The sequence below is a fragment of the Nanorana parkeri genome, unplaced genomic scaffold (genome assembly GCF_000935625.1).
Source record: "Nanorana parkeri isolate BGI_ZX_2015 unplaced genomic scaffold, ASM93562v1 scaffold890, whole genome shotgun sequence".
NCBI lineage: Eukaryota > Metazoa > Chordata > Amphibia > Anura > Dicroglossidae > Nanorana > Nanorana parkeri.
Genome location: NW_017307158.1, coordinates 846,533 through 861,647, shown reverse-complemented (window position 1 = coordinate 861,647; position 15,115 = coordinate 846,533). Strand labels below are relative to the sequence as shown.

The 15,115-nt window shown below is 45.5% G+C and overlaps 2 protein-coding genes across 2 annotated transcripts in view; both read right to left on the bottom strand.

Annotated features, from left to right (window-relative positions):
* Positions 1 to 3,066: 3,066 nt before the first annotated feature.
* On the bottom strand, positions 3,067 to 9,897 carry LOC108794736 (zona pellucida sperm-binding protein 3-like). The gene is made up of 8 exons (XM_018565829.1): positions 9,657 to 9,897; positions 8,569 to 8,681; positions 7,376 to 7,479; positions 7,126 to 7,303; positions 6,930 to 7,050; positions 6,760 to 6,851; positions 4,971 to 5,113; positions 3,067 to 3,269 (listed from the first exon to the last, which is right to left on the bottom strand). The coding sequence occupies exons 1-8, from the start codon at positions 9,810 to 9,812 to the stop codon at positions 3,067 to 3,069; spliced, it is 1,110 nt and encodes a 369-aa protein (XP_018421331.1). The 5' UTR covers positions 9,813 to 9,897.
* Positions 9,898 to 14,400: 4,503 nt separating this feature from the next.
* Positions 14,401 to 15,115, bottom strand: part of LOC108794728 (zona pellucida sperm-binding protein 3-like) — a 12,128-nt gene continuing 11,413 nt past the window's right edge. The window contains exon 8 of the mRNA XM_018565817.1: positions 14,401 to 14,600. Within this exon, the coding sequence (XP_018421319.1) occupies positions 14,401 to 14,600 (200 nt within the window). The remainder of the gene's footprint in view (positions 14,601 to 15,115) is intronic.

Sequence of the window (15,115 nt, the reverse complement as noted above, 5' to 3'; positions counted from 1 at the left end):
AGGTAGGGAGGGGGGGGGGCCATTTTGAAGAAAGGCAGGTTTGCCCACAGTTGAATTTTTGTTGCAGGAAAGTACTGAAATTTTGTGGCTTATTAAAAGAAAAAAGCACATACAACACTGAGATAATAAGGAACTGGAATGGACCTAGCATGTTAGCACCTAGTCAGCCATTTTGTATTGAGGGCAGTGGTGAGACACCTGAGGCTCAAAGGTACACTTTGGTTCAGTGTCTAAATAATGGCTATTGTAACTGGTGACAGGTCCTCTTTAGGGATGGAGAGATGTCGGTGCTCAAATCAAACTAGCGCGCACACCCTTATATATAGCGTATCCCCTCACTTCCTGTCCCTGTGATACCCATGCAAGAACTGGGGCTGCAGTTTTCACCAGAACAGAAAAGCATGGACACTAATACAACAGCTGCCAGAAGTTTCCCACTACGCTAATGTGTATTTGTCAGTGATCCTCTCTGGAGAGATTTCTCATTATTTTCCATCTTATCCACCCAAAAAGTGATAATTATAGGTTGGTTCCTTACACCGGGTATAACAACATCTCTAAAGGCCAAATGGTTAGAGTGACGCTTTAAAAGCTTTTACTACTCATCAGTTTAGTGTTCAGTGATTGATGGCACCAGAATTACTGCTCACTCAGACATTCACGGCGCAATGGTCATTCTCGTACGTATGCTCACTCGATGCATGTATGTGGGGGACATGGAAAATAAAAAAACAAATTGTTTCATTTTTTTCCATGTGCAACTTTATTCTACCCCCATTTTTTTTTTATTTTTCTTCCCCCAACTTAAGGTTTCTTAGCCGCCTGTGATAATGTTAAGAAACCCTCTATGTGATAGCAAAGATTTGACAGGTCCTCTTCATGGAGACATCAGTGGTCTCAAGACCCCTAATGTCACCTAGGGACCCCCAAAGAAGCAGAGATCTTCTGAAGCTGTGGTGTGACAAGAATGCAGAAGTGATGTAACACACATCAGTTCCGTGACACCGGAGAGGGGACCAGAGGGAAATAGTGGGGTGCACAGACCAGCACCTAGTGCAAGCGGTCCACCGGCTCTATAGTTAGCAAATCTCTTGTATGTAAACTCATTGTTGAGTGTTTTCAAATTTGGCCAGTTTCCTGCTTGCAGGAGTGGGCGGGGCCTACAGGCCATCCAACTGCCTGATTCATCCAGGAAGGTCCCGGGTGGCTGCTCTGAGCAATGGCCGACAGGCGGTTAAATACAGCTAGGTGTGATCCATGTACCCATTAGCCCAACCTTGCCCCCCCCCACGAGTTTAAACCCAAGTTGAAGTTAAAAAGGAGAACTATGAGGCGAGTGCTTTTCACTCCTCACAGTTCTAGCCGACCTGTGACAATGAGACTGTCACAGGTCGGCTCACAGGTCGGCTCAGTAGATCAGGAGGTGAGGGAACACATGCCGGCGTTCGCTCGCCTCTCGATGCCGTCACAGCTCGCTGCCGTGACAGCGGAGGGGCTGGATTCCCCGCTCCGCCAGCGCTGACTGGCGGAACGGACGGGGAAGGGGACGGGTACAGCTGGCTCTGCCTCTAGATAGGCAGAGCCAGCTGTCAGTCACACAGCTGGGCAGATCCCGGCACAATTGTCGGGATCCGATGCGGCGTCTCAGTATACCACAGGCTACAGCTCGCGGTATACTGAGCCTAGGGTGACTGGAGGACGCTAGTTTGTGTCCTCCTGTTACCCTAAGTAGAACTATGGGGAAAAGCCCTGACCCCATAGTTCTTTGTGTTTTGCTAAAAAACAAACACTTTTATGGATGCCTATTCAGACCAAATAGAGGTTGTTTGTTCGAGGGGCATTACCTCCACATGAAGTCCAGGCATTAGGGCAGAAACCCAGTCATAACATACACGTTTCATATCTATAATTAAAGCCACATTGCCTAAAACATTTGCTATGGACTATATAAATCAGTTAAGTTTTAGTGCCATTTACCTTACACATGCTAAGGAACATACATACACGCTAAGGAACATACATACATGCTAAGGAACATACACATACATGCTAAGGAACATACATACACACATACATCCTAGGGTGACAACACTGCATCTATAAAGCAGTGTTGTCATCCTTGGACAGGACGACAAATACGGGGTGGGTGGGTAACTGAAGGGTTTGGTAGCCCTCAGAAATGTTCCAGCTAACATAGGAATGCAGGTCAATAGTTTTTGCACCCAACAGATTAAACATTGGAAACAGTTAGTTCAAGGGACTGTGCGATTAACACACTACTAGTGTAACCGGGCCCTCAAACACTGACATCTTTTTTTATTTTTAAGATCCACCCAGTTTCCCTACCTTATCGAGAACTGGAGTGGATCCTCAGCCTGGGGTCCAGTGTGGGGCTACTGTGCTGTGACGGAACTCCATCCATATGTGCATTGGTTGTACAGCTCCCCTGTCTGCCCTGTAGAGTTGCCAGGAGCTAGAATGTTACATCACTCTGGTCCAGGCACCTCTACAGGAGACATTAGGGAGCTGCAAGCAATGCACTTATGGATGGAGCTCCCTTGCGGCCATAGCCCCACCCCCACCTCAAGCTGACCTTGGCACCAGGCAGCATATTTTGAAAGACTGTTGGTGTGAGAACTGACCGTGGCACTAGGGGGGAGGCTGAATAGCCTCTCACCTAGAAAAGGGATCCACTGAACACGGGGCTGCGACCCACTTTTGGGTCACGACCCACCAGGAGAACCAAGGGTCTAAGGTAAAGCACCTCAGGTATTCTGCACTTTGATTTAATTTCAAACTTTAGTGCCAATTTTAATAGAGCATTTAGAAGAAGCACCTTGTGAAACTCTGAATTGGGCTCAAGGACAGTAATGAAAGCTTACGATCATACCCCCACCTCAACAAACTTGACCTTTTAATAACAGCCAAGACCCATGATGCATACATGTTCAGATTACCCACTAAAAACATCCTATGGAGTACTTCAAGAGGTACATTATACCATCAATAAATAAGCAATAGACTAAATGGAAATAAATGTTTTTATTTTCTCATGCCCAGCATACATTATGACTTTCTCAGAGACTTGCCAATGAACACAGCACATGCAAGGACAACAAGAAGACTTAGACATCCTATGGCCACCATCAACCAGAGCTCCACAGGAGCAGACTCTTCCTTTATCACAGCAAGCGCAACATCCCTTTGTTTTGGGCCAGTCACAAGCAGAGGTCCCAGAATGGTCACGGTTTCTCCCTCAATGTTGGGTTCTGTAGAAGGAAAGCATAGGGAAGGGGGTCAAGAGACAAGATTTCTGTACAATCCATGCAATTAACAGTTTGTCAGTTCAGCTTTTACTCAAGTGTGCAGAAAGTTGTAACCCATTATAGACCCTAGGAGACCTTTAAATTATCACTTCAGCCAGTTGTCTGAGGATTTTGACCAGAAAGGGGTACTTAACCCCCTCAAGCTTGTTGTCTCAGCACTTTGAGATCTTCCTTTTCTAGTTATGTGACAGAAAAGGAAAAGTCCACTATGGACAAGCTGCAATATGACATCAGGTTCTAGCTTAGCCCATGTATTACCACCGGTGTCCCTCAGATCTGTTCACTTCTCATCCAAGTGGAGACGAGGAGCAGTCTGGTCAGCCATCTTTATCTCTACATCTAAAAGATCCCCAGATATAAAGTCCATCTAAGTTTTCCTTTTTTTGTTTATTTGGCCCCTCACTTTATGCTCTGACAAACTCACAAGGGCAAGTTTCCCCAGTGGAGAGACTGCAATAAGTGCCCAACTCTCCCAACCCTTTGCCATCACCAAGGACAGGAAATGCATTGCTTTACATTAGGAACGTAGAGTAAAATCTGACCACCACAAAACCCCAAGAGCTGAAAAAACAAAACCCAGACTTCAATCAATGGTTGTCAGCATGGATGGGTCTTCTGCTGCAGCTATTGCATTCCGAGAGCCAGAATACATAATCAGTGACTGCAGCTATTTGGCTTCTTGCGGTCACTGCTCATCCTAAAAAGCTTTGGCCCAGATTCTTAATTGAGTTGCTGAAGAGGCCGCAGTCACCTATGAACCCTAGCCAAATCCTGTGAGTTAGTCTAGCAGCTAACCTACCCCCTCTAGTGGGGATCTAAAATTCTCTATACAAGTGTACCTGAACTAAACATTAAAAAAGGAGAACTATGAGGGGAGTGCTTTTCACTCACCTCATAGTTCTAGCCGACCTGTGACTGAGACTGTCACAGGTCGGCTCAGTAGATCGGGAGGTGAGCGAACACATACCGGCGTTCGCTCACCTCTCGATCCTGTCACGCCCCTCTGCTGTGACGGGAGGGGCTGGATTCTCCAACGCTGACTGGCGGAATGGACGGGGGCGGGTACAGCTGGCTCTGCCTCTAAATAGGCAGAGCCAGCTGTCACTCACGCAGCTTGGCGGATTCAGACATAATTGTCGGGATCCGCTTCAGCTGCAACGTCTCAGTATACCACGAGTTGTAGCTTGCGGTATACTGAGCTTAGTGTGACGGGAGGACGCTAGTTTGTGTCCTCCCGTTACCCTAAGGAGAACTATGGGGGTGGGGGGGGGAGAAAGAGCCCTGACCCCATAGTTCTCCTTTAAAAGGCAAGTCAAAATTAAGCCACAATGCTCGCCAATAGAGTCAGTGAATAGCTTTCCCTTTATATTTTCAAAGACAGTTTTTAACTGGTCTGTTGGCAGGCTTTGCATCTACCCATCAGGTTGAGAAAGTTCAGAATTCACCAAGGTCCATTTGGCTCTTTAAACAGGTTGTGCATATCCATATTGTTTTAAGGGAATGCAAAACCCATGTGACATGAACACAACCATTAAATAGACCCTAAAGATATGCATGACGAGTGGCTGCTTCTTGCCATATCTAGGAGGTCGCCTATACAGCCATACCACTCCTGTATATAGCAGCTGCAGGCTAAAAACTCACCATCCAAGGCCTCCCTTTTCCCAAATACTCTTGGTCTTCCGAATCTGCTCCTTCCTCCTGCAGGTGGTAACATACCAGTAGCATGACAGGTGAGTGTTTCACAACACTGGCAGATGTTACTGGGGCCTTCAACTGCAGACCAACTGGAGGAAAAAAGCAACATGGTAAGCATCAGCCAAAGTTTTAAAAACACTTAAAAGCTCTGGCACAAGCCAATGTTACGTAGTTAGATATTTTACCTTTGGGCAACTTGGGGCTATTGCCATTAAGATGCAATAGTACACTTTAGGTTATCACAAGTACCTTTGAAGCTACGTGCCTTCTATTGATATTTGTATAAAAGTTCTCAGTGTCTGGAGCTGAAGGGTGCTTTTGAAGTCCAACTTAGTTATCTTCCTGCACACAATTTCTACATGCTTTAAAATTGTCCAAGCAGTGCCCACATGGCCTCCTCCTGGTGTTTGATCCAGTGGCTGACTAGAGCAGCATAGACCTGCCATACCAATGATGTGTATGCACTGGAAGACTGGCCAAGGGCAATACTTCCTGTAGCCCAGAGGGAGAGCCATGACCCCCTCGTACAGACTTCAAGTTATATAAGGCCGAGTGTCAGCCTGCAAGTAGGACAGCAGCAATTTGACACTGCATTGCAGCAGAGAAAAAGTTTAAGGAATCAAATGCTTACTTTAGAAATCCTTTAAGTCGTGCTTCAAAATTTTATAAGTCCCAAAGTACACCACCATTGTAATAGTAATATGCACCCTAGTCTTAATAATGCAATCAAAGCATATGCTGTCTTCTATCTGCCTATCCAACTTCCTGGATTCCCAGAGTACTTTGCATCATATCAAGCAGCAGGGAAGATGGGGCTATTGAAGGCTCCATAACAGCTCTTACTGTTGGGTGAAAACAGCTGTTACTCAGAGGAACCCTAAATTGAGCCCCAGCAAAGGTTCCAGCCTTGCCCACTATCAACATTGGCCAAGGGTGAAGAGGTTCTGCTACTGGACTTGCTAAAGACAGACATGGAGTTGTGTGCCACTAGAAGTGCGAGTCAGTCTACCCACCCCTTTACTTAAAGTTGACAAAGTCTGGCACATCTGAAGCATTGCTGCCAGCTTTCCCCAGTGTGGATTGAATGCCTCTGTCATTGTAGGCTAGACATATCTGACCTAAATCTTTGTCTTGCCAACACTAGATGCTCTTTAGAAGCTTGAGTTGGACAAAGCTGAGAACCATGAGATTTAGTGGCCTGTCCTTTCCTATACACATTGTGCCAAGACATCCACTTCCTAACCCAGAAAGTGACAATACATAGGCACTCAACTAAAGAAAGCCTAGGCCTAATGTTGTTCCCAAGCACCACCCTTGTGTATCGTGGCTCAATGCAATTGTAGCAGCCACAGCCGACCATTCTAAACTAAAGATCAGTGTGGGATGACAGTGACCCTTTTCAAAACTAGGTTTTTAGAGTGCAGAAGTACCTTTATGGGATTTGCAGTTCACCAACCGAGGCATACATTTGGGAAGCTAGATTAGGTGCTAAACAAGATGCAAGGTTTTGGCACAGCTTCAATTTTCTTTGGTGGGAATTTTGCAGCTGACAAAGCCATCTTTAGAAGCAGAGCACCGTATGCCATTTGTTTTCAGGAATCAACCACATTATAAAGCAGTCATTTCTCCAGTTCTTGCACAGAAATTTGTTCCCATTACACGAGTTGCAAAAATGCAATGGGGGAAGAGTGCAATAGTCAATGGACACACCAACCACCTTTTAATACAGCCTCACCTTTTTGTAGCTTTGTTATAGGAGCAGGCCTTATTCAAGGAATCCGGGACTTGGGTGGCTGCAGCAGCTCTCAGGAAACAGGTTATGTAAATCTGGAATTGGAAAGTCAATTCAGTAATCAGTTCCAACAAAGGCATCAATCTGTTGCAACCAATTCAACTAGCCCTCACCAGAGACACATCTGCTCCTAGGAATCGGAAAGCATCCACTGTGAACTGTAGATTGTCCAAGCTGATCCTTGGAGCAATGAAGGCTGAAGAGGAGTCCTCTTGCACTCCATCCACCAGACACCTGCAGAACATGGTCTGTTAAATAAAGGGGTGGTCATAATAGCAACCCCCTTCCTGAACCACCACTGAAACATACCCATCATCTGCAATGATGTCATAACTAGGAGTAGAGCCGACATCAGGAGCTATGGTGGCCACACATCGGTCAACATACAGTATCAGATCCATATGGTTCTGAGTGTCCACAGAGGCCTCTATGTAGAAGATCTCTCCCAACTGAAAGACTGTTGAACTTCTGGGGCCACTCCAGTTCTCTGTAGACATATCAAAAGGGAATTAGTGATGTCCCAATAACTTACCCTCTTGAACATCTTCACTCAACTCACCAGTCATCAGGCGCAAGGAGAAAGACAGCCTCTCTTCTGAAGACACTGTGGTGCTAAATGGAAGCCATGTTGGCTTAATGGCCTTACTGCTCACATTACCATGCCTATACAGAGCACAGAATCAAGTGTTAGTGATGAGTCAGGAACTAATCATGCCATTTGATCTATAGATGCATTTTAAGGCAATTTTGGTAAGAGTATGGTGGCTGCCATTGCCAACTTGTTAGTTACAAGGTGGTCATTCTATAATGACACTATACAGCAAGTTAGTGACATGGATAGTTCAGACTGACTCCAATTCTGTTGTGTAACGGCCGAAAAGATTGTGAAGCCAAGATCAGGATATCCCTGAAAATCAGCACCCCAGAGTTTGTGAGCAATAGCAGCTGCCATGTCTAGCTCCATGTTATCATTTAATCCTTTTTAGACTAGCATTATCACTCCAACACTACCAAAGGATGCTGTCAACCAAAACCAGATGGACAAGGGAGCCCTTATAGCCAATTTACAATAAGGTTCTCTAAAGCTATAGATTCACTTCCCCATCATAGTCAATGTCATCCATCTCATCACATATGCAGGGGGGCATTGTTAATCACTGCAGTTGAAGTTGGGTGGGTTGTAGGTACAGGAAACAACTCTGCAGATCTAGTCAAAGGTAGTAAAGTAGAAAAGTACACCCAAAAAATGTTGGCCTGTAGTGCCAAAGTGGGCTGCCAACACAAGCAAAAATTAGATATAAACCAAACACACATATGGCTTGTAGTGCACCGACTGCAACAGATTGTTGGGGCCATTTAAACCTTAGGGCACTGTGGTATGTGCCTCATGGTAACTCAATTCCTGTTCACTGCAACTTATAAGTGAATGGGCCACCAGTTTGACAGTGAAGCGTTACCCTTTAACAGGGGTACAGACAGCAAAAACCTGACAGATTAATGACCACTCACCAGGAATGGAGTGAAAACACAAAATTGGCCAGAGAAACATACCTTCTTGGAGAGATTTTCACTGCCCTGTTGTGTCTACAGATTTAAAGGGAAAGCTCTTGAATGGGCCAGATGGCAGAAAAGCCTCACATGGGGGTTTCAACTGTTACCCCTACTCCATGCACATGTTCCTGGCTTTAGATATTAACCAGCAAGGATGCAATACTGGTTAAGATACACATTGCACCCCTAGTGTAGACTCACCGGTAGTAGTAGCACATTATGGGGACCACAGCTGGGTTGGTTCTGATGATTGGAATGGAGGAGGTTGGGCTGTAGGTCAGATTGGTAGAGTAGATCACCCAATCTTGAGTCATCTGTGCAGAGAAGATTACAGAGACAAGTCATCTCTACTCATGAGACGCAACAATCATTGACTTCCATTTCTGAAGAGACTAGTCACCAAGCTTTCATGCTGATAAGGATTCAGCTTTGAATAATTTCACATGTCAGCCTGATAATCTTGTTGCATTTTCTGTGACATGGTTTTATGCTCTTAAAGAGATCCCATCACAGCATAAAAATGCAGGCGAGAGCTTTGTAAGTAAAAGCAATTTAAAATGCTTGCTTTCAAGTGTCAACTCCCACCATACACTGCATAACCCCTCTTCTGGGAGTGTCCAGCTACTCTTCCCTGGCCCAGCTCCTCCATACAGGGTTATGCAAGTGCAGGGAGAGGAGCAAAGGGAAATATTAATGTCACTTACGCGACAGCTCAGCCTGCTGAAATCACAGCCAAGATGGCAGTGTCAGGGATCTTAACTAAACAAATCCTTGCATTGGGAATCACACAGGGTCTGCCATTGCATGCCCATTAAGAACCTTGACCGAATGACCAAATCACCAGCCCCAAACAAGCATGCAGAAAATGAAGACAGACACCAGCTTCTTTAAAGAGATAGCACTCCCATTAAGCATTCAAGGCTAAAACCAAACAATTGTAGTGGGGAAACCCCATGCACTACAAGGGTTAAGTGCTCATTCCATCTTGGGAGCCAAGACCACAAACTCAACCAAACCTGGTGCCACCTGGCTGCTAGAGCAGTCCCCACAGCTTCTCTTTCTACACAAGACAAAAGGGAAACCATGGAGAAAAAGTGTCCCAGTCTCATCAACTACAGTCTTTAAGGCCACACTGCAGAGGGGGAACATTGCAGACTCTACTCTCCATTGTTGCTCTGACCAGTATAGACTAATGAAAGGGGACATCCATCTGTAGCTATGGGCATCACTGCATTTACTGGAATACAGACAACACAAGGTGAAATTTGAAGTGCAAGTTACACAATTACCTGCACAGTGTTTCCACAGTCCTGGAGGCTAATCTGGAAGATGACAGTATCAGTGCTTTGGGGGTTTGGCTGGCAGCGTTGGGGTCCCAGGCTCAGATCAGAGGGTTTCACCAGCTTTCCAGTGGCATAGAAATCCCTCTGGACATTTACCACCATATTGTCCTCCTCACACTGGACACTGATAGGGGAGCTCCCAGCCTGTGGCAACTGTCGGGGAATCCCACCAGTGTATCTACCAGATGACCCCCAATGAAGCCCACCTCTAGAAGACCCAAACCCAAGCACAGGCTCATTACCTCCCCAAGAAAGCCCTCTGGAACCGAGTTGAGAAGACCCCTGGCGAGGTGCAGCCCGCTGGTGGCTCCTCCACCAATCTGACTGGCGTCTGTGTCTCCCTAAGGCACCATCTCCAGCACAGCCAAACCCTGGTCCATAAACCAGAGCCACCAGCAATACCCAACTGCAGCAGCTTATCACCCCTAGACCCATCCTGACTGCAAGAGGAACAGCACAAGGAGGAAAGATAAGAGATCTACCTTTTATGCCCCTCCCAATAGCCACTAATACCCACCAGGTGGGGCAGATAATCACTACACCCAAATGGCTGGCTCATTCACAATTAGGGCTAATCTACAAGGTTGATTTTAATTGCTGGTTGCTGAGAGCTATACAGACCAATTTCAGTAGTTTGATCCTGCTAGCAAAGCCGCTAGCAATCACTAGGAGTAGCAAATGATCAGAAAACAGATGGAACAAATGGCTCCCCATGGAGTGAGCTGCACAACCAGCATGTGCTAGCATAATCTAGCATGACTGCTCAATGGCCCAATCATGTGCAATTGGTCACCTCGGATTGCTATTGTATACTACTAGTATAGCTTACACCATAGGCAGTTGTTTGTTTCAGGGTCCATATACATTTTTGGGGGTTCATTCATTTGAATAGATTTTCTGATGCACCAAAATAAGCGAGGTGTACCTGCAAGATGCATTGAGGGTAACACTCAGAATGGCAACACGACAATGTGAATTTGGCCTCCTTGATCATTTGCTGGGCCCAGTGATTAATGGCTAGCAATGTCAATGGCAGATCTGAAGTCTCCTGCGTAGCTCTAGGCTTAGGGCTCATTCACCTGTTCTGCTCCGGTTGCAGAGCCCTTTGTGTTGTATACACTATGGGGTGCGCACCTATTCATGTCTATGAATGCAACAAAAACACCCAACAAAAAAAATTACCCTTTTTATTTTTTGGTCTGTAGATGCAAGTTGGGGGCTCATTGATGATGTACTCAGGCCATGACGCGCATAAGAACACATGCAACATGTAAATGGGCCCTTTGGCTGCATTCACACTCTGCACGTGAACGTGCTTGCAGCATTGTGCATTTTTAACACAGGTAACAGCATTCATTGTCAAATAAATCCAGCAGGGATGGTGGGAGCCCCTCATAATGGGCACAGCAGGTGTACATACCCAGGAACTCAGCACAGGGATGGTGGGAGCCCCTCATAATGGGCACAGCAGGTGTACAGACCTGGGAACTCAGCACAGGTATGGTGGGAACACCTCATAATGGGCACAGCAGGTGTACAGACCCGGGAACTCAGCACAGGGATGGTGGGAACCCCCCATAATGGGCACATCATGTGTACAGACCAGGGAACTCAGCACCGGATGTTGGTAACCCCTCATAATGAGCACAGTCCCTGTGACACCCATGCCAGAACTGTGGCTTGCAGTTGTCACCGGAACAGACAAGCATGGGCACTAATAAAACAGTTGTCAGAAGTTTACCACTACGCTAATGTGTATTTGTCAGTAATCCTCTCCGGAGAGATTTCTCATTATTTCCTATCTTAACAGTAATCCAACAAAAAAGTGATATTTAATTATAGGTTGGTCCTCACACCAGGTATAATAACATCTCCAAAGGTAATTGGCCAAAGGGTTAGCATCCATCCATACCTCCATAAATTGAGTAGTCTGGTGTGTGCAGACCAGTCAGCTGGCAAACTGCAGGTGGGGGCAAGCTTCTCAAAGTTGTGTGTATGGGCCATGGGGAAATTAATGCGAGGATTCTAGCTCACAGGAAAGCTTGAGGAACCTTAGAAGTGTGTGATAATCCCATGGCTGCTCCACATCCCTTAAGCTGGCCATAGAAAATGCAAAGTTCAGCCAGTTCTTGAACCATTCAATATTTGCACAGTGGGCTCCCCTGACAGCATCCCTCGATCAGAAGATTGAAGGGTCTGGTTGGAAAATCTCCAGCTGAACGGTGCTTGCAGCCAACCATCTGCTGCCAGAACACAATGAAAACAGAGAGGTATTCATCCATCCACGCTGCTTAGTCTGGCTGGAGGAATCTGTGATGTTTTTATCAGCCGGCTAAAGGAAACAGTACAGCACATGGCCAGTTATAAGAGTGCCCCAGACTATGCAAGATTTGCCTCCTGTGTGTCCAGCCAGATACATTTGGGTGAGTCTTCCTCTAGCAGGATTGCAAGGTGTGAAAACTTAAGCAGCACTGTTTTATTTGCCCAAAGTAAGCTCTCTTCTCCACCACATAAAGATCTTGCTTTGATTAGCCAGTGGTTGCAATTCCTTGACATCTGGAGGCACCAGTGAGATAGTTCGAGTGATGTTTATGGTGGTTACCTGGGTCTGGATTGGTCAGTTTCCAAGGACACAGAACAGACTTCTTATGCATTAGCCAGCCTCCCTCGTCTCTGTACCCATCCCTGCCAGGACTGTGATGTAAAGGGGGAAGTCCCCCTGTGGTACCAAGATGAAGGTGCAGACATCTGTCTTAGTAATTAGTTAGGTCCATGCCACCATTAGCCCCACCTTGTCCCTTATTTTGCCAGAACAAAAAAGGTGACAACTCAAAGCCTAGTATGCTCATACAGCCCCTGGCTTTGTGTCTTGGTTACACAAACAGTGAGATCTCCCCACCAAGAGTTCCTGACTCCATACTGGTTGCCCTTTGTGTGTTCCAGCTCATAGTTACATATTCCTAGAATTATAGTAAGATCATGAATCCAGAAGTGAGTCCCTTGCCTCCCAAGCCATCTCAGAATTGTAGCAGGCACCATTCTCACACACAATGACACATATTGATTATAGGCCATTTCTAAATGCAGGCCATTGTAGTAAATTGTAGAGGCAGATTAGATACTCTGGATGTGTTTAAGGCATGGTGAGTGTAAGGAACAGCCAACCTTTGATGTGCTGACATGTACATCTTGTAAATGAGTGAAAATTAAACTTCTACAGATCAATTCCTCCCAGGACATAGGAGTTCCCCATGAATGAGGCCTGTAAAGTGTGGCCATACTCTTGTAATGTTGGACCGCACGTGCCCAGACAATGGGCAGGTAGGGTGATCTACCCAAAACAACCCAAATAGTCCTCTGCTGGGTTTGGTCACCTATACAGGATGTGAACCAAGCATTGGGTCTCCACCAGTAGTACTGGTGTATTTTGACCCAACCTTTGCAGCTTCCAGCGTTTGTACCCAAAGCATGAACCGCTTTAGTTTACAGTGCCAGAGTACAACTTGAAATCCTATTGGGGGACTATTCAGTCAGTTAAACTTTCCCCTACAAAATTGATTTTTGCCAATTCTCTCTGCATGAAGATGGGAGAGGACCATACTGGGATGGTAAGTCCTAATCTACATTTGGCCCCAGGTCATCCAGCATGGGACCCCACACAAGTTGACCAGAAATATAAAGCACTACCTCAGTCAGTCCAGTGGGCTGCACAAAACACCAGTGCTCAGCCGTGGCTCCTGCCTACCTTAATATGGAACATCTTTAGGACAGTCAGAATACCATACAACCCCCTCCCCCACCCAATCATTTTCCTATGTCGAGTGTAAGAAAAAAATAAACGTTAAAATGGTTAAAAGTGTTAGCAAAATGACACTTGTGGATGCCTATTCAGACCAAAAAGGACAGCCAATTGAAGAGGCTGTTTGTTCCAGAGGATGGGCATTTCCTCCAAATGGACAGTTGGGATCTATGGAACAGTGTCAGATCAGAAAGAGCCACTAAGTCTAGGCATTAGGGGAGAGACCTAGTCATAGTAAACATACATGTTACATAGCTAACATTAAAGCCACATTGTCTAAAACATTTGCTATAGAATACAGATATCAGTGAAGTTTTAATGCAGTTTACATTTACTTTGTACATTTTCCAAAGGCTCATTTGTTCTTAAGGGGGGCATTCTTGTTTTTCATTTAATTTGTTCAATTCTGCACAGTGGTGCAGGTGTTTGTGCCTTTATCTATAGAGAAGCAGTGTTGTGATCCTTGGACAGGACAACAAATACCCACCGTCCCCGTAACTGAAGGGTTTGGCAGCCATCAAGAAATTGTTCCAGCTAACAAATGCAGTACAGGAAGTTCAAATGTTTTTTGTACCCAACAGCATTTTTTCCAAGTTAGTTTAAGGTAAAGCACCTCAGTTATTCAGCATTTAGAAAACTGACTACTCAGATCACCTTGTGAAACTCTGAATTGGGTCCAAGGACCGTAATGAAAGCTTCAGGTCATACCCCATAACCCCACCTAAAGAAATCTGACCTTTATAATAGCAAAGAACCATGATTCATACATGTTCAGATTCCCTACTAAACTTCTTCATGGAGTACTGTAAGAGGTACATTATACCATCAATAAATAAGCAATAGACTAATTTGGAAATAAAGTTTTTATTTTTCCATGGCCAGCATTCATTATTACTTTCTCAGAGACTTGCCAATGAACACAGCACATGCAAGGACAACAAGAAGACTTAGACATCCTATGGCCACCATCAACCAGAGCTCCACAGGAGCAGACTCTTCCTTTATCACAGCAAGCGCAACATCCCTTTGTTTTGGGCCAGTCACAAGCAGAGGTCCCAGAATGGTCACGGTTTCTCCCTCAATGTTGGGTTCTGTAGAAGGAAAGCATAGGGAAGGGGGTCAAGAGACAAGATTTCTGTACAATCCATGCAATTAACAGTTTGTCAGTTCAGCTTTTACTCAAGTGTGCAGAAAGTTGTAACCCATTATAGACCCTAGGAGACCTTTAAATTATTGCTTCAGACAGTTGTCTAAGCATTTTGACCAGAAAGGGTCAAGTTTGTCATCAGCACTTTGAGATCTGTTCTAGTTATGTGGCAGCTGAGGAAGAGTCCACTAGGGACATGCTGGAATCTGACATCAGGTTCTAGCCTACCCCATGCATTTCCACCCATGTCCCTCAGATCGGTTCACTTCTCATCCAAGTGGAGATAAGCAGTCTGGTCAGCCATTTTTTATCTCTACATCTAGAAGATAGCCAGATAAAGCCAGATAAAGTCTATCCTTTTGTTATAGCCCAAACAGGTTCCACCCTACATGTGCCTTGGAGATTCCCCCCCCAAAGTTACCTGCGATCAGAACATTCTTAAGAGTTGTCCCCCCCCCC

Excerpts from the sequence above, each read along its gene's own strand:
- LOC108794736 (XM_018565829.1), bottom strand. The coding sequence starts at position 9,812 with ATGGTGGTAAATGTCCAGAGGGATTTCTATGCCACTGGAAAGCTGGTG. Across the intron at positions 7,480-8,568 it reads ATAATGTGCTACTACTACCG|GCATGGTAATGTGAGCAGTA; the intron begins GTGAGTCTACAC and ends TGCTCTGTATAG. Across the intron at positions 6,852-6,929 it reads TAGGAGCAGATGTGTCTCTG|ATTTACATAACCTGTTTCCT; the intron begins GTGAGGGCTAGT and ends TTCCAATTCCAG.